General features: G+C 31.5%; 1 protein-coding gene across 1 annotated transcript in view; it reads left to right on the top strand.

Annotated features, from left to right (window-relative positions):
- The window catches only part of LOC113514253 (fatty acyl-CoA reductase wat-like), a 51,299-nt gene that overhangs the window by 23,362 nt on the left and 8,604 nt on the right, over positions 1-19,333 (top strand). The window contains exons 2-3 of the mRNA XM_026898287.3: positions 12,988-13,180; positions 18,683-18,776. Of these exons, the coding sequence (XP_026754088.1) occupies positions 12,990-13,180; positions 18,683-18,776 (285 nt within the window). The 5' untranslated portion in view covers positions 12,988-12,989. The remainder of the gene's footprint in view (positions 1-12,987; positions 13,181-18,682; positions 18,777-19,333) is intronic.

Raw genomic sequence — 19,333 nt, 5'->3', positions numbered from 1 at the left:
CAAAAAGAAAGGAAAAAAATCAAAGTTATAAACTCACTTCTACGTTATTTAAATATATATAACTATAACATTTATAATATTAGTAAGGGTTATTAAATTGCGCAAAAAGATGAATATTCCATGATTATGATGATGATGATTACTTATTGTGACAGATATAGTAAAATAAATTATAAATAATGTATTACAAACGTTTTACATACCTAATCACAATACTTAGCCTATCTTACGTAACTCACAATATAAAACGAATTGAAAACGATTATCTACAAATATAATTACGACATAACTAAAACTTTATTGAAATTTCTCTGTTACCACATTCACTATTAGCAAAGATAAAAAAAAACTTTATTTCTATGGCGCATGAAATTAAATAGCTGATTGACGAAGTACCCGCCCAATTGCAACAATATCGTTCAAGTGACGCGGTTAAATGAACAGCTGTTTTTTTTTTTTAAATAGCTGCTATAAGCTGGATATAATTTGAATTTGGAATTTTAAGTAAAAAACATATGAACTGCATACTAGCCAGTATTGAAAATTATTAATTCATAGACAAAGATTTTAAATCGTATAAAAAAAAATTGTATAAATTTCATCTACGTTCTTCTGTAAAAAATTTCATACTTCTTTGCCAGGTATATGGTGGATTTTGATTTTATTCATTGAACTTACTCATCTAAATAACAATTTACTTATGAGTACAACATTATAACACCTATAAAATATTGAAAATCAATAAAAATATGTGTGTTATGTAATGTAACTGTCTAACCCGTTTTACAGTGTACGAGTATATAACTTGAATAATCTTTAGTAAAATTATAAATGTAACAATTTATAATTGTGTTCCAAAAAAACTACTTCAATTGTGGCAAACCCAGTAATTTTGATTTCAAAACTAAACAACAAAATCGATTTTGATAAAAATTCTATATGACCAATCTATAAGTATATCCATTCAATTTTCAATAAGCAGTCCAAGGTATTTGCTATTTGCCACCAGCACCATATCTCTAGAGCATCAATATTTTGTTGTTCTTGTTGCCTGATCGTCCAACTCTCTGCATCATATATGAAAACTAACTGTACTTATGTGCATTTTAGTGTTCTTAGTGATATTACGGTTATTCAAGATTTTATGCAGCTTGCCTACAACTTCTTATGAGAGCACATCTAATTTTTCTCCACACATTCTACTTACATTTGTAATTGTCCTTCAATATTCATAATTTCGGTTTTGATTTTGTTGATTTCGAGTTCTAAAAAGAATACGAAAAGTAATTCCATATCTTCTTCTGATTGATAACCTACATACTACCTATACCTACATACCCGGCGACCACCAACCGAGACACCTTTATCCCACTCATCCAACGCCAGTCTCATAATACATTTTGTATATAAATTGAACCATAACAGTGCGAGAATAGAACCCGTAATATATTTAAAATGATTCATATCAACGCCATCTAATGGAATATTCGCAATTCCATCGACATAGAGTAGACGTATTAGATAAAGTGCAAAGAAATATACATTTCTGTTAGTACATCCCATAGTTTGAGCCAAATTACTGTATTAAAACTCCTTAGGATGCCAATAAAACATATGTAGAGTAGAATGTTGAGTTCTTTGAATCTTTTCGTCTAATTATTATCGAAGTATTAATATCAGCTCCATAGTTACATGACCTTAACAAATCCTGCTTGTTCAGGAGAAATTTCTGATGGCTTGTATACAGGTAACAATAATGTGAATTAGTACTCTGCTAGCAATAAGAATTAGCACGATATGTCTGTAATTATTACATTTCTTTATTGTTCCCTTTTAAGAAATAAAATGAAAGCTGATTGCGACCATTCACAAGATATTTGCAGATAAAATGCAGCATGACCGCTCCATATTCGCACATGGCTTGGAATATCTGAATAGAGATATTGTCAATTTCTACTGAGTCTTAAAGAATAAACACTGCTTGATTAAAGACTAGTATAGTACAAAATGTAGTCGTGTCCACGTCTGTCTGTTTCTCCGCTTACTTCCACAGATAATATAATACTATATGCTTCTTCTAAAGCAAAATGAATTTTGGTACTGGTTTCACTCTTATTTAAATATTTTTACGGAATTTTTTTATCTAGATAAATACGTCGTCGTTCGTTGTAGTTTTAAATAATAATACTGCACTCTACAAACGCTGTGACTTTTCTGTATATACGTCATTGTAATCTAATAAGTATTACATCATCAAGATCACGTTTCTATAACCAGATTAATACCTGGTTATAATTTACTAACTACATAATTGAACTTCATTATTCTATGGAATAATAAAGTTCAGCTAAATAACGATGTACATCTTTGAATCTATACCGTTATTTAGATTATTTTAAGAACGTATTATTAAAGTTTTTTTTTTCTTTAATGAACGAAAACTGAATTCTATGCTATAAATCATGCGCTATTTAGTTTACGTTGGCGGAGTACTTGTGAGAGATGGAAGGTAAACTTGAAGTATTTAACCTCAAACCCTAATGGCCCTTTGTTACTGCCCCTTTACTAATACTATACCGCATCATACCGACTTACATTCGGTTGCTCCTGGAATTTTAAATTATTAACTATGATCTTTAATAATTGGTAAATTCATTACGATGGGTCAACTAACCTGTTGCATCCTTGCATATTATTCCTTATTAGCGCGTGTCATACAGATACGTGTGTATACAGATAGCGCAGACAGAGAAGCTACTCCATTATCGCCCCAGCGTATCCCGTTAGCGCAGGCGGTGTGACCACACCATTTTCACCCATCAAAAAAAAAAAAAAAAACTCCATTATCGCTCATTCAAAAAAATGGCCCTTTGTGACGAATTCACCAAGAAACTCTCATCATCATCAAAAACGACATCGCGCTGTAGTGAGTAAATATTTAAAAAATAATGAATTTACAGGGTACAGAGGAATAACACCTGAGTCCTCAGGAATGGCAACGCATGGGGGATATCATAGGTGAAACAGTATATGTTACGTCCATGGTACTGCTCATGTCTATAGGCGACGGTTACCACTTTACATCAGGTGGACCGTCAGCTTGTTTGCCATTCTAAGTCGGATAAAAAAAAAACCTAGTAAATTAAAAGTTTTAAATACAATACAGAGCATAGTCGAGCGATTTAATAAGTTTCTAGCTGCTATGGTTTAACGATTTCGTGCATAGAATTTAATAATTAAAATAAAAGACGTATTTTGTAGGGAAAGTTTAATTCCTTACCATCTACTTGAGTTATTGTGATCCACTTCCTCGCGGACTATTTGCCTAACCATCAGTTTACTAAGGAACACCATGTATAAACTTTCATTCTACATGCATTAAGCATTGTATATCCAACAAACAATGTATATGTCTAAAAACCTGTAATATTATTCAATAAGTTTGTAATGCGTTGAGTTGAGTTGAGTAGAGAATACTATAACAAAGCGTTGCATCGCTTCGTGTGTTAATCGCATTATTCAATTTATGCGAGAAATAAACATTAATAGCACGACTGTGGTTATAATAATAAACATAACAGCCACAAAATTTTCCGATGGGAATCACGTGGAAGTAGTTCTGATAGAATATATTCCTAGAAATGGGGCCGCTAATCGTTTTCTCAGGTAACTAGCAATCCTATTCTCATAATAGCATTCATTAATATATTTCCTTTTTAAGCAACATCTAGAAGAATATGATTCATCTAAGTATCTTTTTTTTTATGTATTATGAACCGACTTGAGTAATTTAATAACCCCTTTTACAGTTGATAACGCTCACTACTGTATTAGTTCTATGTTAATTTTAAAGAAAACTGAAGCACCTCTTTGTAGAAATAACAGAAAATTTCGCGTTCTAGATTCAAATATAATATAATTACTTTTTGTTTCTAATAATATATTAGAAACAAAAAGTAATTAAACATTCACTCGTAAAGAAAAAAATAACTTAAGTATCTAAATAAAAATTTCGTTCTGCTCTAATTATATCAATATTAAAATAATAAATAAAGAGTTTGAGGAAAAGCTAGTGTAATCATAAAAGGTCCTGCGTAAGTCATTGACTCTTGTCTAGTGTATAGGACATAGAGGAAAACGTTTTATTAGGTATTTTTTTTTCTGAGAACTGAAAATGTTTACGATTCAAACTATTTCAAAGCAAACTTCCGTTTAGCAAATCACTTTTATACAAATTTAGGACGCTAACAAGCTCATACTGTACTTGATGGAAAGCAATAACTATTGTCTATAGATCTGAACACCGCCATGGTAAACAAAGATTACACTGTGATACCCAAAATACATATCATACAGTGCTATTTCTAAGAACAACCCATTCTATACCCAGTATCTACATTTTTTTCCGAAATATCCAGTCCTGAACACACGTACATATGCACGCACGCATTCATCAATGCACACACACGGACACATACTCCGACAAATGCCAAAATATATCGTGAATAACTTTACATTGGCGATATTTAAATTTAGAACTCATATTCTAAATTCAAATATCAAATATAATGTCATCATCGCGTGCCTAAAAACAATGTGCTCAATCTTCTAACACAGGTGTAAACTCTATCAAACTAAAATAATCGTGAACATTGACAACGTAATCGCATTATATAATTGCAAAATAAAAATAGATGTATTGTGAAGTTACTTCTTTTAGAAGTCGCTTTAAAATAAATATAAGTAATCAACTGTCATTATACTTACAAATTCCAAATAAAATTGCCAAATTGGTGCAGACGTTTACGAGTGATTCGCTTACTAATGACTACTATAGTAATATATTATCTGTGCCAACGAATAGCATTTAATTTCTGTTCGGTTATATATAAACAAATATTTAAAACACACGAGTTAATTATACAAGCCGAGGGTTCCGTACATTAATACAGGAAAATATAGGGTAAAATAACATTAAAAAACAATAAATACAAATGTGTTTACTATTTTTTTTATATTAAATAAACACCTAAAAATATCATTACAGTTCGAAATTCCTTGTTTTAGGTGATAACTGTCGGACCACATAACTGTCTTTGGAGCTTCTCTATGATTTATTATAATATATTATTTATATAATATATCTTTATAAACTGTAAACCCGTAACAAATTAAAAAAAAACATTATTTCCTTTGCAATATCTGTGGGCTGACAATATTTAAAACTATTATAATTTGAAATTGGTAGCATTAGGAATTGCTAAAATGACTGACGAACGAAACTCATCCAAAGAATTCCTTTGTATTATTTTGATACAGAACCCTGAAATCAATCCGAATTGAACCCAGACGGTCGAAGTCGCAGCAGAACGTTTTTTTATACCACTTTGATTTGGAATCCTAAAATTTAGTTAGAGCATTCAATAGAATAATTTTATAATAATTATCCTCCCTAGCAATAGGTTAACGAATTAAATTACATTATCATGTATACACAACAACGAACCTCCACGTTCCTGAAGTTGGTTAATTAGTAGATGTCTTCTAATTATCGATAAGTAATCGATAACATTGTATTCATGGCACATCACTATCAATGAACTGTCGGCAATGATACAGTCGTGACTAGAATATAAGATAGTATTTGTGTTGCGGCATTACTCTGTAACGTAGGTTTGTTTGCTTATTCTATTTGACGTGCAACCTATTAGAAGCGTTCATAACGTTTGCCTTCCGAAGTGTGCCAACGTCGCAATTATCTGTCAATTGTCCAAAAAAATTTTTAAATAATCAGCTCCAGGAGCTGAATATTTAAAAATACTCTGTTAGAAAACTGGAATGTTAATAGTAAAATATGATTTCAAAAGAATTTTCTCCAGCGTGAAAAAAGATATATTAATATTTCTTCAGCGTGGGCACATGACACTCCTAATGTTCCAGGCGTCCATAGGCTACAGTAACCGTTAACTATCAGTCAGGCTGTATACTTGTTCGTGCCTTCTCTTTGTTATAAAAAAAATGTTCCTAACATAGCCACTAAAAACGATCTTAAGAGCGTTCATACCGGAAATTACCGAAGTGTGGCAACGTCGGAATTATTAGCCAATTTTGAAAAAAAATAATTAAATTTTAATATGTTGGATTGACTATACAAAAATAATAATTACCCAATAAAATTTCTATAAAACTGTCATTAAGAATCTGGATTTTGATAACAAAAATGAAAAAAATATATAAAGTTGGTTCAAAACTTTTAGTAGTAAGTTTATGTGCAACTTATATTTATTTATAAAAAAAAACATCAAAAATATATTCACAATAATTAAACAGACTAGGTGCAATGTTATAAGTAAGCTTAAAGCTAGATGAACATATCCATTAGAGGCGTATACAGCTCTCACAGATAAATGTTAATTTATACTAAAGTCACAATCATACAATTAGTGAAGACTTAATAATCTATACTAATATATTATCTAACGATTTAGTTTTTTATCAGAACACATTTGAAAAAAATCAGATTTTTTTATCTGTAATTAAAAATTAACAGATACTTTCTCTCCGACGTTGCTACATTTTAGTAAGTTTCGGTATAAACTCTCTTAAGGCCCTCTGTATAACTTTGCCATATTATTTACTGTATTCCTTATTTTGGTAACTCTATTTTTATGTAACAAAATAAATAATAAATTAATAAAAAAAGGCCTCTCCGATGGTGGACTTCTTGTCCGCAATCTAAATTTCCCACTGTGTCAGTCGTCTACTTGCACAATATGAGGGCATTAAGTATGCAATTTTTTTGTATGACACTTAGAATGGCAAACAAGCGTCATGATCGTTAACATTTATCATCAGCTTAACTATCGTCTGTAGACAATTTCAGGGATTTTATTTTACCCAAACTGAACAGTTTGGGAAAACGAGGCAAAACACAACGTCATTTTTATTTCCTGCAAATCCTTACTATAAACGAGCTTTTGCCCACGACTTATTTGAAGCCGGGCTGGGTTGCTACTCTATAATATAATTGTAAAGAGGATAAACTCAGAAATAATTTGATCGATTTCAAAAAATATTTCATCTATAAAAAAACTACAACATCAGAGAGTAACATAGGATATATGTGTATATTATTTTCGAAAATTCTCTGTACGCGTGCGAATCCGGGCCACATCACTAGTATTTAATAAAGTAACTTAACAAGTGTACAGAGTACAATACATACATACATTATCTTAGTTCTAAGTTGTATTAGGTGTAGTGTGTACTATGTTTGTATGACAAACATAGTATTAAACAAATATTTAAGTTAAACTTATCGTCATACTATAGGCATCTGACCAATACAGACATAAATAACTTCTTGTTTTACTGTCTGCATACAGTATTTCGCGTAAACAGTAAAATAGTAGATAATAGCAAATTGTAAAGATGTTCTGATGTTTGTTACTCAATCATTCTTAAGCTAGAAGGCTAGAAGGTTACAAATAAAATGTATACAGGTAAACCATATCCTAGAGTATTATATAAGATACTGTTTATTATTTCAGCCATTAAATTTCAACCGTTAACTGCCCATTGCTGAACATAAGTCTTCCCCATAAGGGGAGATTTGCCAGTAGTTGCTACGCTTGGCAGACGGGTTGGCAACCGCAATTAGGTTTTTAGAGATGTTTTAAGAGGGACGCTGCTGCTCATCTCTCGCCTTCCCTTAGTCGCGTCTTACGACACCTACGGGAAAGGTAGGGGCGGCCTATTCTATACCGGAGCACACACGGTGATAGATACTGATACTGTTTATTCAAGGTTTTTTTTATTTATATTTTAAGGTTTATATTTTAAACTAATCTGCACAATACAGACAGTTCTATTTAAGAATAGTAACAAAAAAGGTATAAAGAAAGCCTTATGTTAAATTATTGAAACATATCTTACTAATCCAAGTGGGATATCATATTAAAAGGCTCATTTGTATATTCTAAAACGCTTTTTTATTTATTTTTATGTCGTATAGTTTTTCACTTATAATAAAAAAATTTTAATAAAATATTATCCTCCCCTCAGTCGATTAATGAGGTTTGTGAAACGAAGTATGAAGTAATTACAGATTATAAAAATATATGCAAAAATTTAATACATATTTAAGGAAAATAAAACGATTTTTATAACACTGTTTTAGAGAATTTATTAAAAAAAATCCCTCAAAAAACAAACTTAAATTTTACGATCTACACCATAATTGTAGTCCCGAAAAAGAAATTCTAAATTGCAGTATTGTCTTTTCTATACTTACATTTAATAGAAAAAACATAATAAACTCATTTATATATAAAATCGTTTTAACTATGCATGGAATGCGCGGCATGTAAGTTAATTTTTACCTGCATATGTATATCTAAATTAGATAGAAATTAACAGTGAACTTTAAAAGGACGAGCACATCATGGAAAGGTCGCAGTGTCACAAGATTTTCTACCTGGAAAAGCCCGTCTTTCGATAATAATAATAATAATAAACATCTAAATTAAAAACGAATGTTAATAATAAGAACAAATGTAAAATTCATGACTCCTAAATTTAACATACCCATGTTAAACATAACACAAATAAAGTTGGATATTTATTAAATATAGAAGTACCCGACAAATTTCCGTGTTATGCGACCAACACGAAAGATTTCCGTGTATAGCAATCATTAGTTTTACCATACCATAAGTAACCATAAGTTTTGCGTCAGTCAACTCTATCAGTTACGTATTAGTTACGTATACTCGGTGGTAAAATTGAATGTGAATGATTCTAAGTGATGTTCACCTCATTCACAAAATGAATATAAATAGCAACGCGTGAGGAGTACCATGGCTATATCACATTGTAGGCATTCCATGATGTCCATGGTACTATTCATGGTAAAAGGTGACGTCATCATTTTCCATCAGGTGGGCCGTCATCCAGTTTGGTTCAGTATCCGATGAAAGATTAGTATTAAAGATTGTATTTTGTATTTTTTTATGCAATTTAGAATGGCATACAAGCTAACAACCCAACTGATGGAAAGTGGTAACCGTCGCCTATAAACATAAGCAGTAGTCATAGACATATCAGAGTATACTGTGAAACAGTATACTCTGATATGTCTATGACCCATGATCCCACATCCGTTGCCATTCCTGAGGACTCAGGTGTTATTCTTCTGTACCCTGTAAATTCACTGCCATATCCCTGCCCTTCAAACCGAAACACAGCCATACAAACACAACTACTTCACGGTAGAAACAAGAATAGGACACAAGTGCCTAAGCAAACGACTTTTGTACAAAGTCTCCTTCTGGTAGTCTTGTATATTTCTTTCTTTCCCTTTCATGGGCGTTTTATGAGACGACTATGGAAATTTAATGGAATTTACTGGTCGAAGGATAGACAACAGTGTTCCTCTTAAAACATCACCATAGCCTAACTGAAGTTTCCATCCCTACTACGAGAAGCGTGACAATTACTGACAAAATCCGTCTTATGGGGATGGCCGATGTTCATCAGTGGACAGTTAACGGCTGATATGATGATGATGTTGAATATAATCATTTTTTTTTCAATTCTTCTTCCTCTACTTAGTTACTCTAGTACTGACATAATAAAATAAAATAAAATAGTAAAATCTGCTTTATTATTTTAATCGCCTCTTCTTAATTCCTGACGATGGAAATAAGTGGCTACATTTTATTCTTTCTTTATCACCATATGACAATGTTTCGGTCCATGGTAAATTTTGGCTTGACAATTTCTTTTGTCCCTGTACTATTAATTACCTATTCCGTGTATATATCAACTTATCTATTTTCAAGTCATGTCCTTTGCGGGGTATATACAAAGATCCGCGTGTCAAAATCTAATTAGAAATCGCCAATCGCATTGACCTACTTATGTAGCTTATGCTTTGACTATATTATAGCGAACTGTGGATAGGTATTATATACATGTATTAGTGTCCTGTATAATAATATAGCCAACTTCGGTATTGGGAAATATTGTCAATTCCTATAATTTTATTAACTATTAGTAAAGCAGTGTTGTCCTTCAAACATTCACTAACAAAACCTGATTCTACATCTTGACCACTGTGATTATCTACACTTCTACATTTCCGTGCTAATACCTAATTTTAATAACCTATGTAATTACTTAATACTTGATTTATAATGTAAGTTAGTTTCCTGTAGTTTTGTCCGCGTGAATTTTAATAAAAAATGGTAATCCAATATATGGTTCATCTATGTACCAAACTCCATTTAAATCTGTTAATCAGTTAAAGCGTGATTTAGTAACAAACATACACATTTACAAACTTTTACATTTATAACATTAGTAGGATCATCACATACATCATAATAATATGAAAGTAATGTAATATATGGGTAGTTATGAGGTTAGGACTTGCATAATTTATACTTATGCGAATTGATAAAAGCTATAATTCCTAACAAGCTGCTTTGTAAATTAATAAATATATAATTCTATATCAATATTTTTGTAATTAAACCACAACCTCAGACGACCTGTATAACGCAGGAATGAGTACGTTGCTTTGCCTAAAAGAGGTCTCAGATTCAATTTCCGGTTGAGGCAATTTAGATAACGAATTTTTCTGACTTGGGTCAGGTCTGAGTTATCTACATTGTGCCCCCTATTGTTTGTTGCTTAGTTTTTCATAACATCATACAATCGCCTGGTTTTAGAGCTAGGATACCCTATTCTAACCTAAAAACTAAGTAATTTGCGTGATTTTTTAAAAAGAATAGAGAAAGGAGCCACAAAAATAATGTGCTAGCACAAATAACACTTTTCCATTCGTGTTTCTGTAAAAAAACAGCTATGTTTGTATGGTTGTCGTTGTCATCATTATGGTTGGTCGTTATGGTAGAGGTGACCATATTTTATGATGTTTACGGTGCTCTTAATGTTCATAATGGATAGTTACTACTTTCCAAAAAACAGGCTATCCAACTTCTTTGCCATTTCGAATTGCATTTAAAAAAAAAAAAGAATTAAGCAATCTTTTACCTTCAGACACAAAAAAAATATTTCTGAGGTCAATTCTCGATGACATTGATGAACACTTTAAGAGGCTGAAAGCGTTTATTTATGTACCGGAAACAACCTAAGAGATACCTGTTTTTGACAGCTAATAAGTAGTTTTTAACTGTACCTAATTACGTACTATGAAACAGTAAACAAGTAAAATTTGTTTGGACAGTCACGCTTATATAAACTGTATAATACTTTGTCAACAGCAGATATGTTGATGGTTGTACATAAATAGATGGTTTTACATTAGTAGATAATAATAAATACATAATCACTAACCTTACTTATAAATTCTATAATAAATAAACTATAAGAAAATCTAAACTTTATAGATATTACATAAATACATTAATGTAGGTAATATCTGCAAAGCTCATGGAATAGCGTTTTTTATGCAACTTATTCTAAGTTAATAAATTATATTTTTTATGTTATTATGAATTAATTGGTATGATAGGCTACAAGTAAACTTAAAAAGTAACTAATTAAACTAGTTAATTAATTAAATTAAACATAAAAAAACAAAGTTTAAAAATATTCATAACAAAAAGTTTTAAGAATTTTCAATGTTTCTGATTGATTATTTAAAAAGTGTCTACTAACTAAAACTTTGCATATAAATTTACTATTATAAACTTTACACAAAATCAAATTTTTAATGACAGTTTAATAAGTTTTTTTTTTTTTGGCGAATGAAAATGAAATGATAACTCCGCCTGCGCTAATGGGATACGCTGGCGGAGCACCAATGAAGCGTGATCAATGAGAATGAAAACAGGTCAGTTAGCCCATCTTCATGAATTCATCAGGAATTAACCATGATAGTTTCCAGGGGGAACCACGAGGAAGTCGACCTGGTTGGGCATATTGCTAGCAATGGGACTTTCAGTCTCCATTACTAACAATCCTTTTCTCCCCTTAATAAGTATCATGTTATCATTATATGACAGACATTTTAGTTCATTGATAGAGCAGTTTTTGAACGATCAGTCAGAAACATTGATATACTTGATATAGTTGTTTTTAAAATAGACAGATAACTTCAAAGTTGTCACACTTCATCAAACTAAAGTTAGGAACGCTCTGAATGCACGTGGTACGTTGCTTTGCGTAATAAAATTTCGGGGTCGATTCTCGCGGTCAGCATATTTAAAGACTAACTTTTCCGGGTCTAGGTGTTCTGGATTGTGCCTATTATGTCCATGAATAAATTGTTTAAGAAAAAAGGTATTTTTAATTGCGCATCAGACTGTACTGTGTTATAATATCCAGTTACATACTTTGTATTGAAAATCCTTAATATTAATAATCAATTAACATTCAAGGTGAGTTTCAGCTCTCCACTTTACCGGTCCCATACAAAATGGGGGTCATGGCTTTATGGAAGTTGCAAACCCAATTGACTCTCGCCGAGCGAAAGGTCCTTCTTGTGTCCTGACGTCAGAAATATAATTTGTAAACCAGAAATTTGAAAGGAGATCAAGTTCTTATTTATTGGGTACAACTCAATAAGAGTGGTGCCCTCTATTGTTAAAAGTTTAAAAAATTTTTGGAGTATTAAATAAATATAACAACGATTATTGAAAGTGACCAAAAAAATTCTTGATAAGAGAAAGCCTCTGACATGGCGAATATAGTAAATGTTTTTTTATTTTACACAATTAAAAAACAATACAGAAAAAACAAAAGAACTTAATTGCTAGCCGCTTTACAATAGCATATAGTATTAAAAAAACAACAGCGACTTAGACTATCATAATTATATTAATATTATACATACGAGTATTAAAGTTTATATAGATACTTGTTATTCAATCATGCATGACGTTTGAAAGAAATTTAGCATACACGTAGACTGTATAGAATGTCTTACAATTTCTTAATCTAACTTTTGTTTTGTTTCAGAAATGACGGTGGGGGTGCAGTCCAGCGATGGGATACTGCAATTAGAAGGATCAGATATCACATACATGGATATGATAGACGAGACAGTGAGCTATGGGGAGTCACAGATCCAGAAGTTCTTCTCTGGATCTACTATACTTGTGACGGGCGGCACTGGATTTCTTGGGAAGTTATTGGTTGAGAAGCTGCTCAGGTGAGTCCACAAATATAGACAGCAATAGATGTGGAAATATCTCCATTCGTATTTAAAATAAACGTAACACTACGATATTGCAAAATCTATTTTTTGTTAGCAAATCTCTGGCCAACTAAACCTTATACCTTTAAGCCTATGTCCTGTTTAATTCCAAACGGTGTGGCTAGTCGAGCCTTTAATGCGTTAAGAGATACCAAACAAACTCACTTTTACAAGTATTATATTTGTATCAATAAGGATTTTATTTATTAATGAATGAAATATTTACTTACTCTTAGTCGCTTCGGGGTCTTTTTTAATGTGATAGTGAAATGGTAACACTGCATATGCTGTTGGTATACGCTAGCGGAACATCAGTTAAAGATGATAGATAATTGACATACCATAACGGATTCAAGAAGAATTAATCGCGACAGTTTCCAGGGGGAACTACGTGGAGTCCTGACAGGGAGTATTACTAGCAAAGGAGCTGTTTTTTTTTTGATGGGTGAAAATGGTATGGTAACCCCGCCTGCGGTAATGGGATACGCTGGCGGAGCACCAGTGAAGGGTGATAGATGAGAATGAAAACAGGTCACTTAGTCCGTCATGATGAATTCATCAGGAATTAACCATGATAGTTTCCAGGGAGAACCGCGAGGAGGTCGACCTGGTTGGGTATATGGCTAGCAATGGGATTCTCAGTCTCCATTACTAACAATCCCTTTCCCCCCGCAAAGGAGCTGTTAGACCACATTGTTAACAATAACTTTCCCCCAGTCGTTTCGGGTTCATAGTGTTAATTATAAAAATCATCGCGTACTCTTGTATAGACGTGTAGCATAGGATGTATGTACTTCTATGCCACACGTTTGCTTCGAGCCTTGAGCAGAGTTGATATTGTGTAATAATATGTGCACGCGCATACGACACATAAACTGGACACTAGAGATTTTTATAGCTATAACTATTATAATTTTTACCCGTGACTACGTCCACGTGACCAGGATATGTTGACTGAAATAGTAGCTTAATGTCAACCAATTGACACAAAATTTGTCTTTAAGGAACATAAACTAAAAGAAAGATATACTATAATTCCAGATAGTATAGTATTAAGCATTATCTGTGATATGCTTTATACCCATTGTAGTGAATGTAGTGTTCATATATTCTGACATATTTATTTATTTATTTATTCATTAGTACAAATATGTGTACATGGCGGACTTAATGCTAAAAGCATTCTTTCCCAGTCAACCATAAGGAAGTGTCAGAATACTCGAATGCGGTACTACTAATTATTGATATACATACGTACTAAAATTACATATATAAACGAATAAATATATATAAATAACAAATATACTTACACATATATGACATATACTATATTATACACGAAATTGAGAATAATATAAAGTACTTACTGCTCGGATAAAAATAAAAAGTGTGCGTTAACGCTTTTTTTGAAAGACGGTTTAGTCGGTAGTCTCTTAATGGCATCAGGAAGCGCGTTCCAGAGTCGTGAAGAATGTAGGAGAAAAGAGTTTGAAGCGTAACCAGTACGGTGAGAGGGGAAGGATAATTGGAGAGTATTATTGGAACGAAGGTTACGTTCGTGAGTTTCAAAAAGATAATGGAATTTACTCCTTAAGTAGTTAGGAGACTGGGGGTTTCGAAGAAGAGTGTAGAGGGTACAAAGAGTTCTAACGTTTCTGCGTTGACGAATGGAAAGCCACTTGAGCTGAGACCGATATAAAGAAATGTGATCGAATTTGCGGAGGTTGAAGATAAAGCGTAGCATATTCATATGGCTTTGGATCGTATTGACCATCTTTTATTCTGCAAACAAAAACAATTGCTTCAGTTGTCACAAAATTCGAAGGGAATAGATTTCTATCGATTTTATAAAGAATTGTAAAAATCATATTTGGGGACGTAATTACTAACATTTGCAAAGAAATGACGAATTAACCTCTTTCTTTTCAAAATCGATTGACGAATCTTCCGCATAATATGTCTATCTTTATACATAAAGTATACTCAGTGCCAACGACCTCTACCGTTCCTGTCTGTACATATATTTGCTTCTTCGTCCCTTATTATGATTCATCTCATATATTTAAATCAACTTCGGGAATCTTAACTTTTTCCTCGTTCACTATGTAAGCTCTAAGCTCGGTCAGTGTAAGTTTCATTTTTGGTACCTATATCTCCAATATTATGAGCCCAATTCATCAACCTTGAAAAAACATCACTATAAGAAAAAAAAAGAATAAATTAGTACATTAAATTTTATTGGTGGCAATACACATTTTCACGATAAAGTTTTCTTTGCTTTTCTCAAACATTGTTCGAACACATTTAAAGATAAAAAAATTAAAACAAGGAAAATTAAAGTTCATAATTACTCAGAATCGGGTCAAATAGTGAGTCAAGGTGTTGTCCAGGCGGACACAAGGTAAGTATGCTTAAAAACGCAGTTAAAGTCAACTGTATTATCTTCCACATATAGTCGAATGCGATATTTGGTTTAGTCCTGGAACGTTTTGAACTTTAATTATATTAGCCTTAAGGCACATATTGACTAAGTTTAATGTTTATTATTCCAAGTGCGCAATAATTGTTTACAATGAGATCTTAAGGTCGCTAAACAATCCATTAAAGGACTAGCATACATCTGCATTTTGCTAAGAGGTAGTGCTCTATTTCAGTGTTCCATATTCAAATTGCAAAAATGGAACTTCTGAGACCACATCATTGTCTGTCAATATGTTATACTTGGAAACAATTCTATGTAGTCTATAGAAATTTAGTGGCATATATAGTTTTATTAATAAGCAATTATTTTAAGAAACGTCCTTAAAAGTTCCATGAAAAAGCAACCGGCTTCCAAAAGGAGATTCTCCATTGGATCGTATTTTTTTTTATTCATTGCTTCATAACTCCGTTAGTTATAAACCGATTTGGACTTTCTTAATTAAAAGAAATTATCTAAATTTTGGTGCCATAGAAATTTTATCAAAATCCGTTTAATATTTAAGTTTTGAAATCGTAGTAACTGGTTTCGCCACAATAGAAGTCATTTTTCGTGGAACACAATCTTAAATTGTTAATGGCGTCATTTAGAAACATTCATAGTATTAAAAACTAGAAAAAAAATGCTTTCATTAAAATGCTAATAATTGCTTCCCTGTCTTTTATCTACTTCTCTATACCTCAGAATTTTATTCTCTATACTTCAAAATTTAATTAGTTTTAAAATTCATGGACAATTTAAAACATTACATTAAGAAAAAACGCTTCCTGTTCATATAATAAAAATCACTTACCGCAATTAACCCCACATATTCAAATGAAGAAGAAGGAATATTATATTAAATAATATTACATAAATTTATCACAGTGATGATGTTAAAGAAACTGTAATAATCATTTATAAGTAGTTAGTAATCACAAATATAAATTAGTTATCAAATGTATGACCAATTGTAACTAATACTCATTGCAAATAGCCAAATGTTAAAGTTCTTACCTACATACAGACGTGATTTGGATGAAATTTGGTTGAAGTCCATAGAAGCAGGATAGGTGATGTCATCAGAAACTTTGCGACCAAAGTTGCGGATATCGCCCTGTTTAAAGACAAAATAAAGTAGGTAGTTCCTGCAGGGATTTCCCTATTGTTTCGCATATAGTAAAATAAAATCTCTCACGATCGTAATATGAATTATGCAAGCGCAAGATAGAAACCATTAGAATAATTTATTTATATTTTAAAATCATCAGTGGCAGTTCTAAAAGAATACAATGAGTAAGCGAACGCTCTCAGCATATTAAGTAGATTGACGATGGATTATAAAGCAACTGCCTGGACCTTTGGAATAGAAAATAGAAATTGCGACATACTCAATGCAAAGGCAAACGAAGTTGATTGTCGATGATTGTATTTTGGCAAACAGGTAAAATTACAGGGAACTAAGGTATATATATATATATATATATATATATATATATATATATATATATATATATATATATATATATATATATATATATATATATATGCAGCTTGGCAGGCGGATTATTGCCATTCTATTTTACATAACAAATATTATAGTTTATTAATGTTTATTTATGCTGTAATATTTTTTTAGAAAATATGAAATAAATTCGTATGCAAATCTTAAAATTAGGACACCAAGGACCCCCTTGTCTACAATAAATATACAGTGATCATCCACATCGTTATCTCTGTCTTACTTGTGTTTCTACCATCAAGCAGCTATGTTTCGATTTAAAAAGTCAATCTCCGTTGTCCAGTTGTAAATTATCGTTATGCGTTAATGAGGTTCCAAGTTCGATTCGCGGTCGGGTAATTTACGAAACGAACTTTTCTAGATCGGCTTGGATCTGGGTGTTCTGGGTGGTGACCCCGGATATTCATTACCTGGTTCCTCAAAACACAAGATATCCTTGCTTGAGGGCCAGGTCATTGATGTGTTTATTGACGTCATAGTAGTGGAATTAATAGCTTCTGGCTGGATTACATTTTAACTCTCACGTATAGCAACCATGCTTATTACAATGTACTGCTTCTGTAAAATTATAATTAGTTTGGTATATCAAAGTGATAATTGTGTAATGACATCTATTTGCTAATGATATCAAAGCTAATGATAGAAAATAGATATCTAATGACAAGAAACTGATACAAATATGATGCAAGTAATATTGTAATAATAAAATCATTCACATTTATAGTTGAGATAAAATAATTGACAAATTTGAGTGATAATAAATAATTTTATCGATGTAAGATAAAATCAATTACACTGCGTCGTGGAAAATGTTCCTTATCTATGCACTGTAACGTATGATATTTGAATAGAGTGGTCATTCTAACGTTACGACCAGAGGATATTATATTTAAATATCTTCCCGAATGAGGAGTTACTCAATTTGTTTGCATTTTTTTTTTGTAGCTATGATATGGAACGAAATTAACGAAATAAATTATAACAATGTAATTTTTGTATACAATAAAGTATAAATAAATAAATAATTACGACAATGACGTTGTTATATGTGAATTGATTTTTACAGTGAAGATTACTATCTTAGATTAGTCTCATATTAATTTTGTGGCAATATATTTACGATTATTCATTGCACAGTTTATCTATTATAACTATGTTTATAGTTTCATTATTAGTATAGGTCTTACCTCCGTGTGGTTTATATTCATTACGAAGCAAAACCATAAAATATAAGCCATATATATTAATTGTTGGCATTCCTATTCTGCTTTGACAGTAAATGGCCATTATGGGGATATAATGAACTATTTGCTGTTAATGTTCACTTATCATACTCGTCCTATAAATAAGGTGAACCCTCAACACATTTTCCATAATCAAATCTTGACCCTAAATAGGCAAGATTAAAATTGGTTTCTTTATAGAACATTAACTTAAACTAATTTATAATATTAATACTAATTTCATTTTTTGCCAGGTCATGTCCAGACATAAAAAAGCTGTTCCTTTTGGCTAGACCAAAAAAGAACAAGGATATAACAAAAAGAATTCAAGAACAATTTGATGATGTCGTAAGTATACTTGTTATTAGTAATTATACCTACTATATTATATTATTGATTTAGTAACTAGAGTACAAAGCTAAAGTCACTTTATCAACTACATTTGATCAATTTATGCAGTCTGCCCTTGATTGATTAAAAATTTTGATATCAACAACTCACAAATATTTTATGTATAAAAAGACTGGTCTACTATTTTCTTACATCATGTAATGTAAAATATAATATGAACATATAAATGTAGTAAGCTAGATTTCTAATCTTTATTTTGTCCTTATTACCATCAAAGGACTTTATTAGATAACCGATTACTATGTATTAATATAGACAACAGAAAATTGACGAAATGTAACGAAATGTTCACTAAATATTAATCATACAAAAGAGAAAATTTTACATAAAGGAAATATTTTTTTAATTTTAGAAATAAATAATATCTTTATTTGCAGATTTTTTTTAAAAAGACTTCTCTTCTTGAAATCACAAATCTGTCGTATCGTTACATGCATGCAATCTAATTATTAGACTCCTTGAGTAGCAAAAAAACTCCATTCTTTCACAATCAA

Source organism: Galleria mellonella, unplaced genomic scaffold (assembly GCF_026898425.1).
Source record: "Galleria mellonella isolate WM207_F2 unplaced genomic scaffold, CSIRO_AGI_GalMel_v1 utg172, whole genome shotgun sequence".
Classification (NCBI taxonomy): domain Eukaryota; kingdom Metazoa; phylum Arthropoda; class Insecta; order Lepidoptera; family Pyralidae; genus Galleria; species Galleria mellonella.
This window is presented reverse-complemented; position numbering and strand designations above follow the sequence as displayed.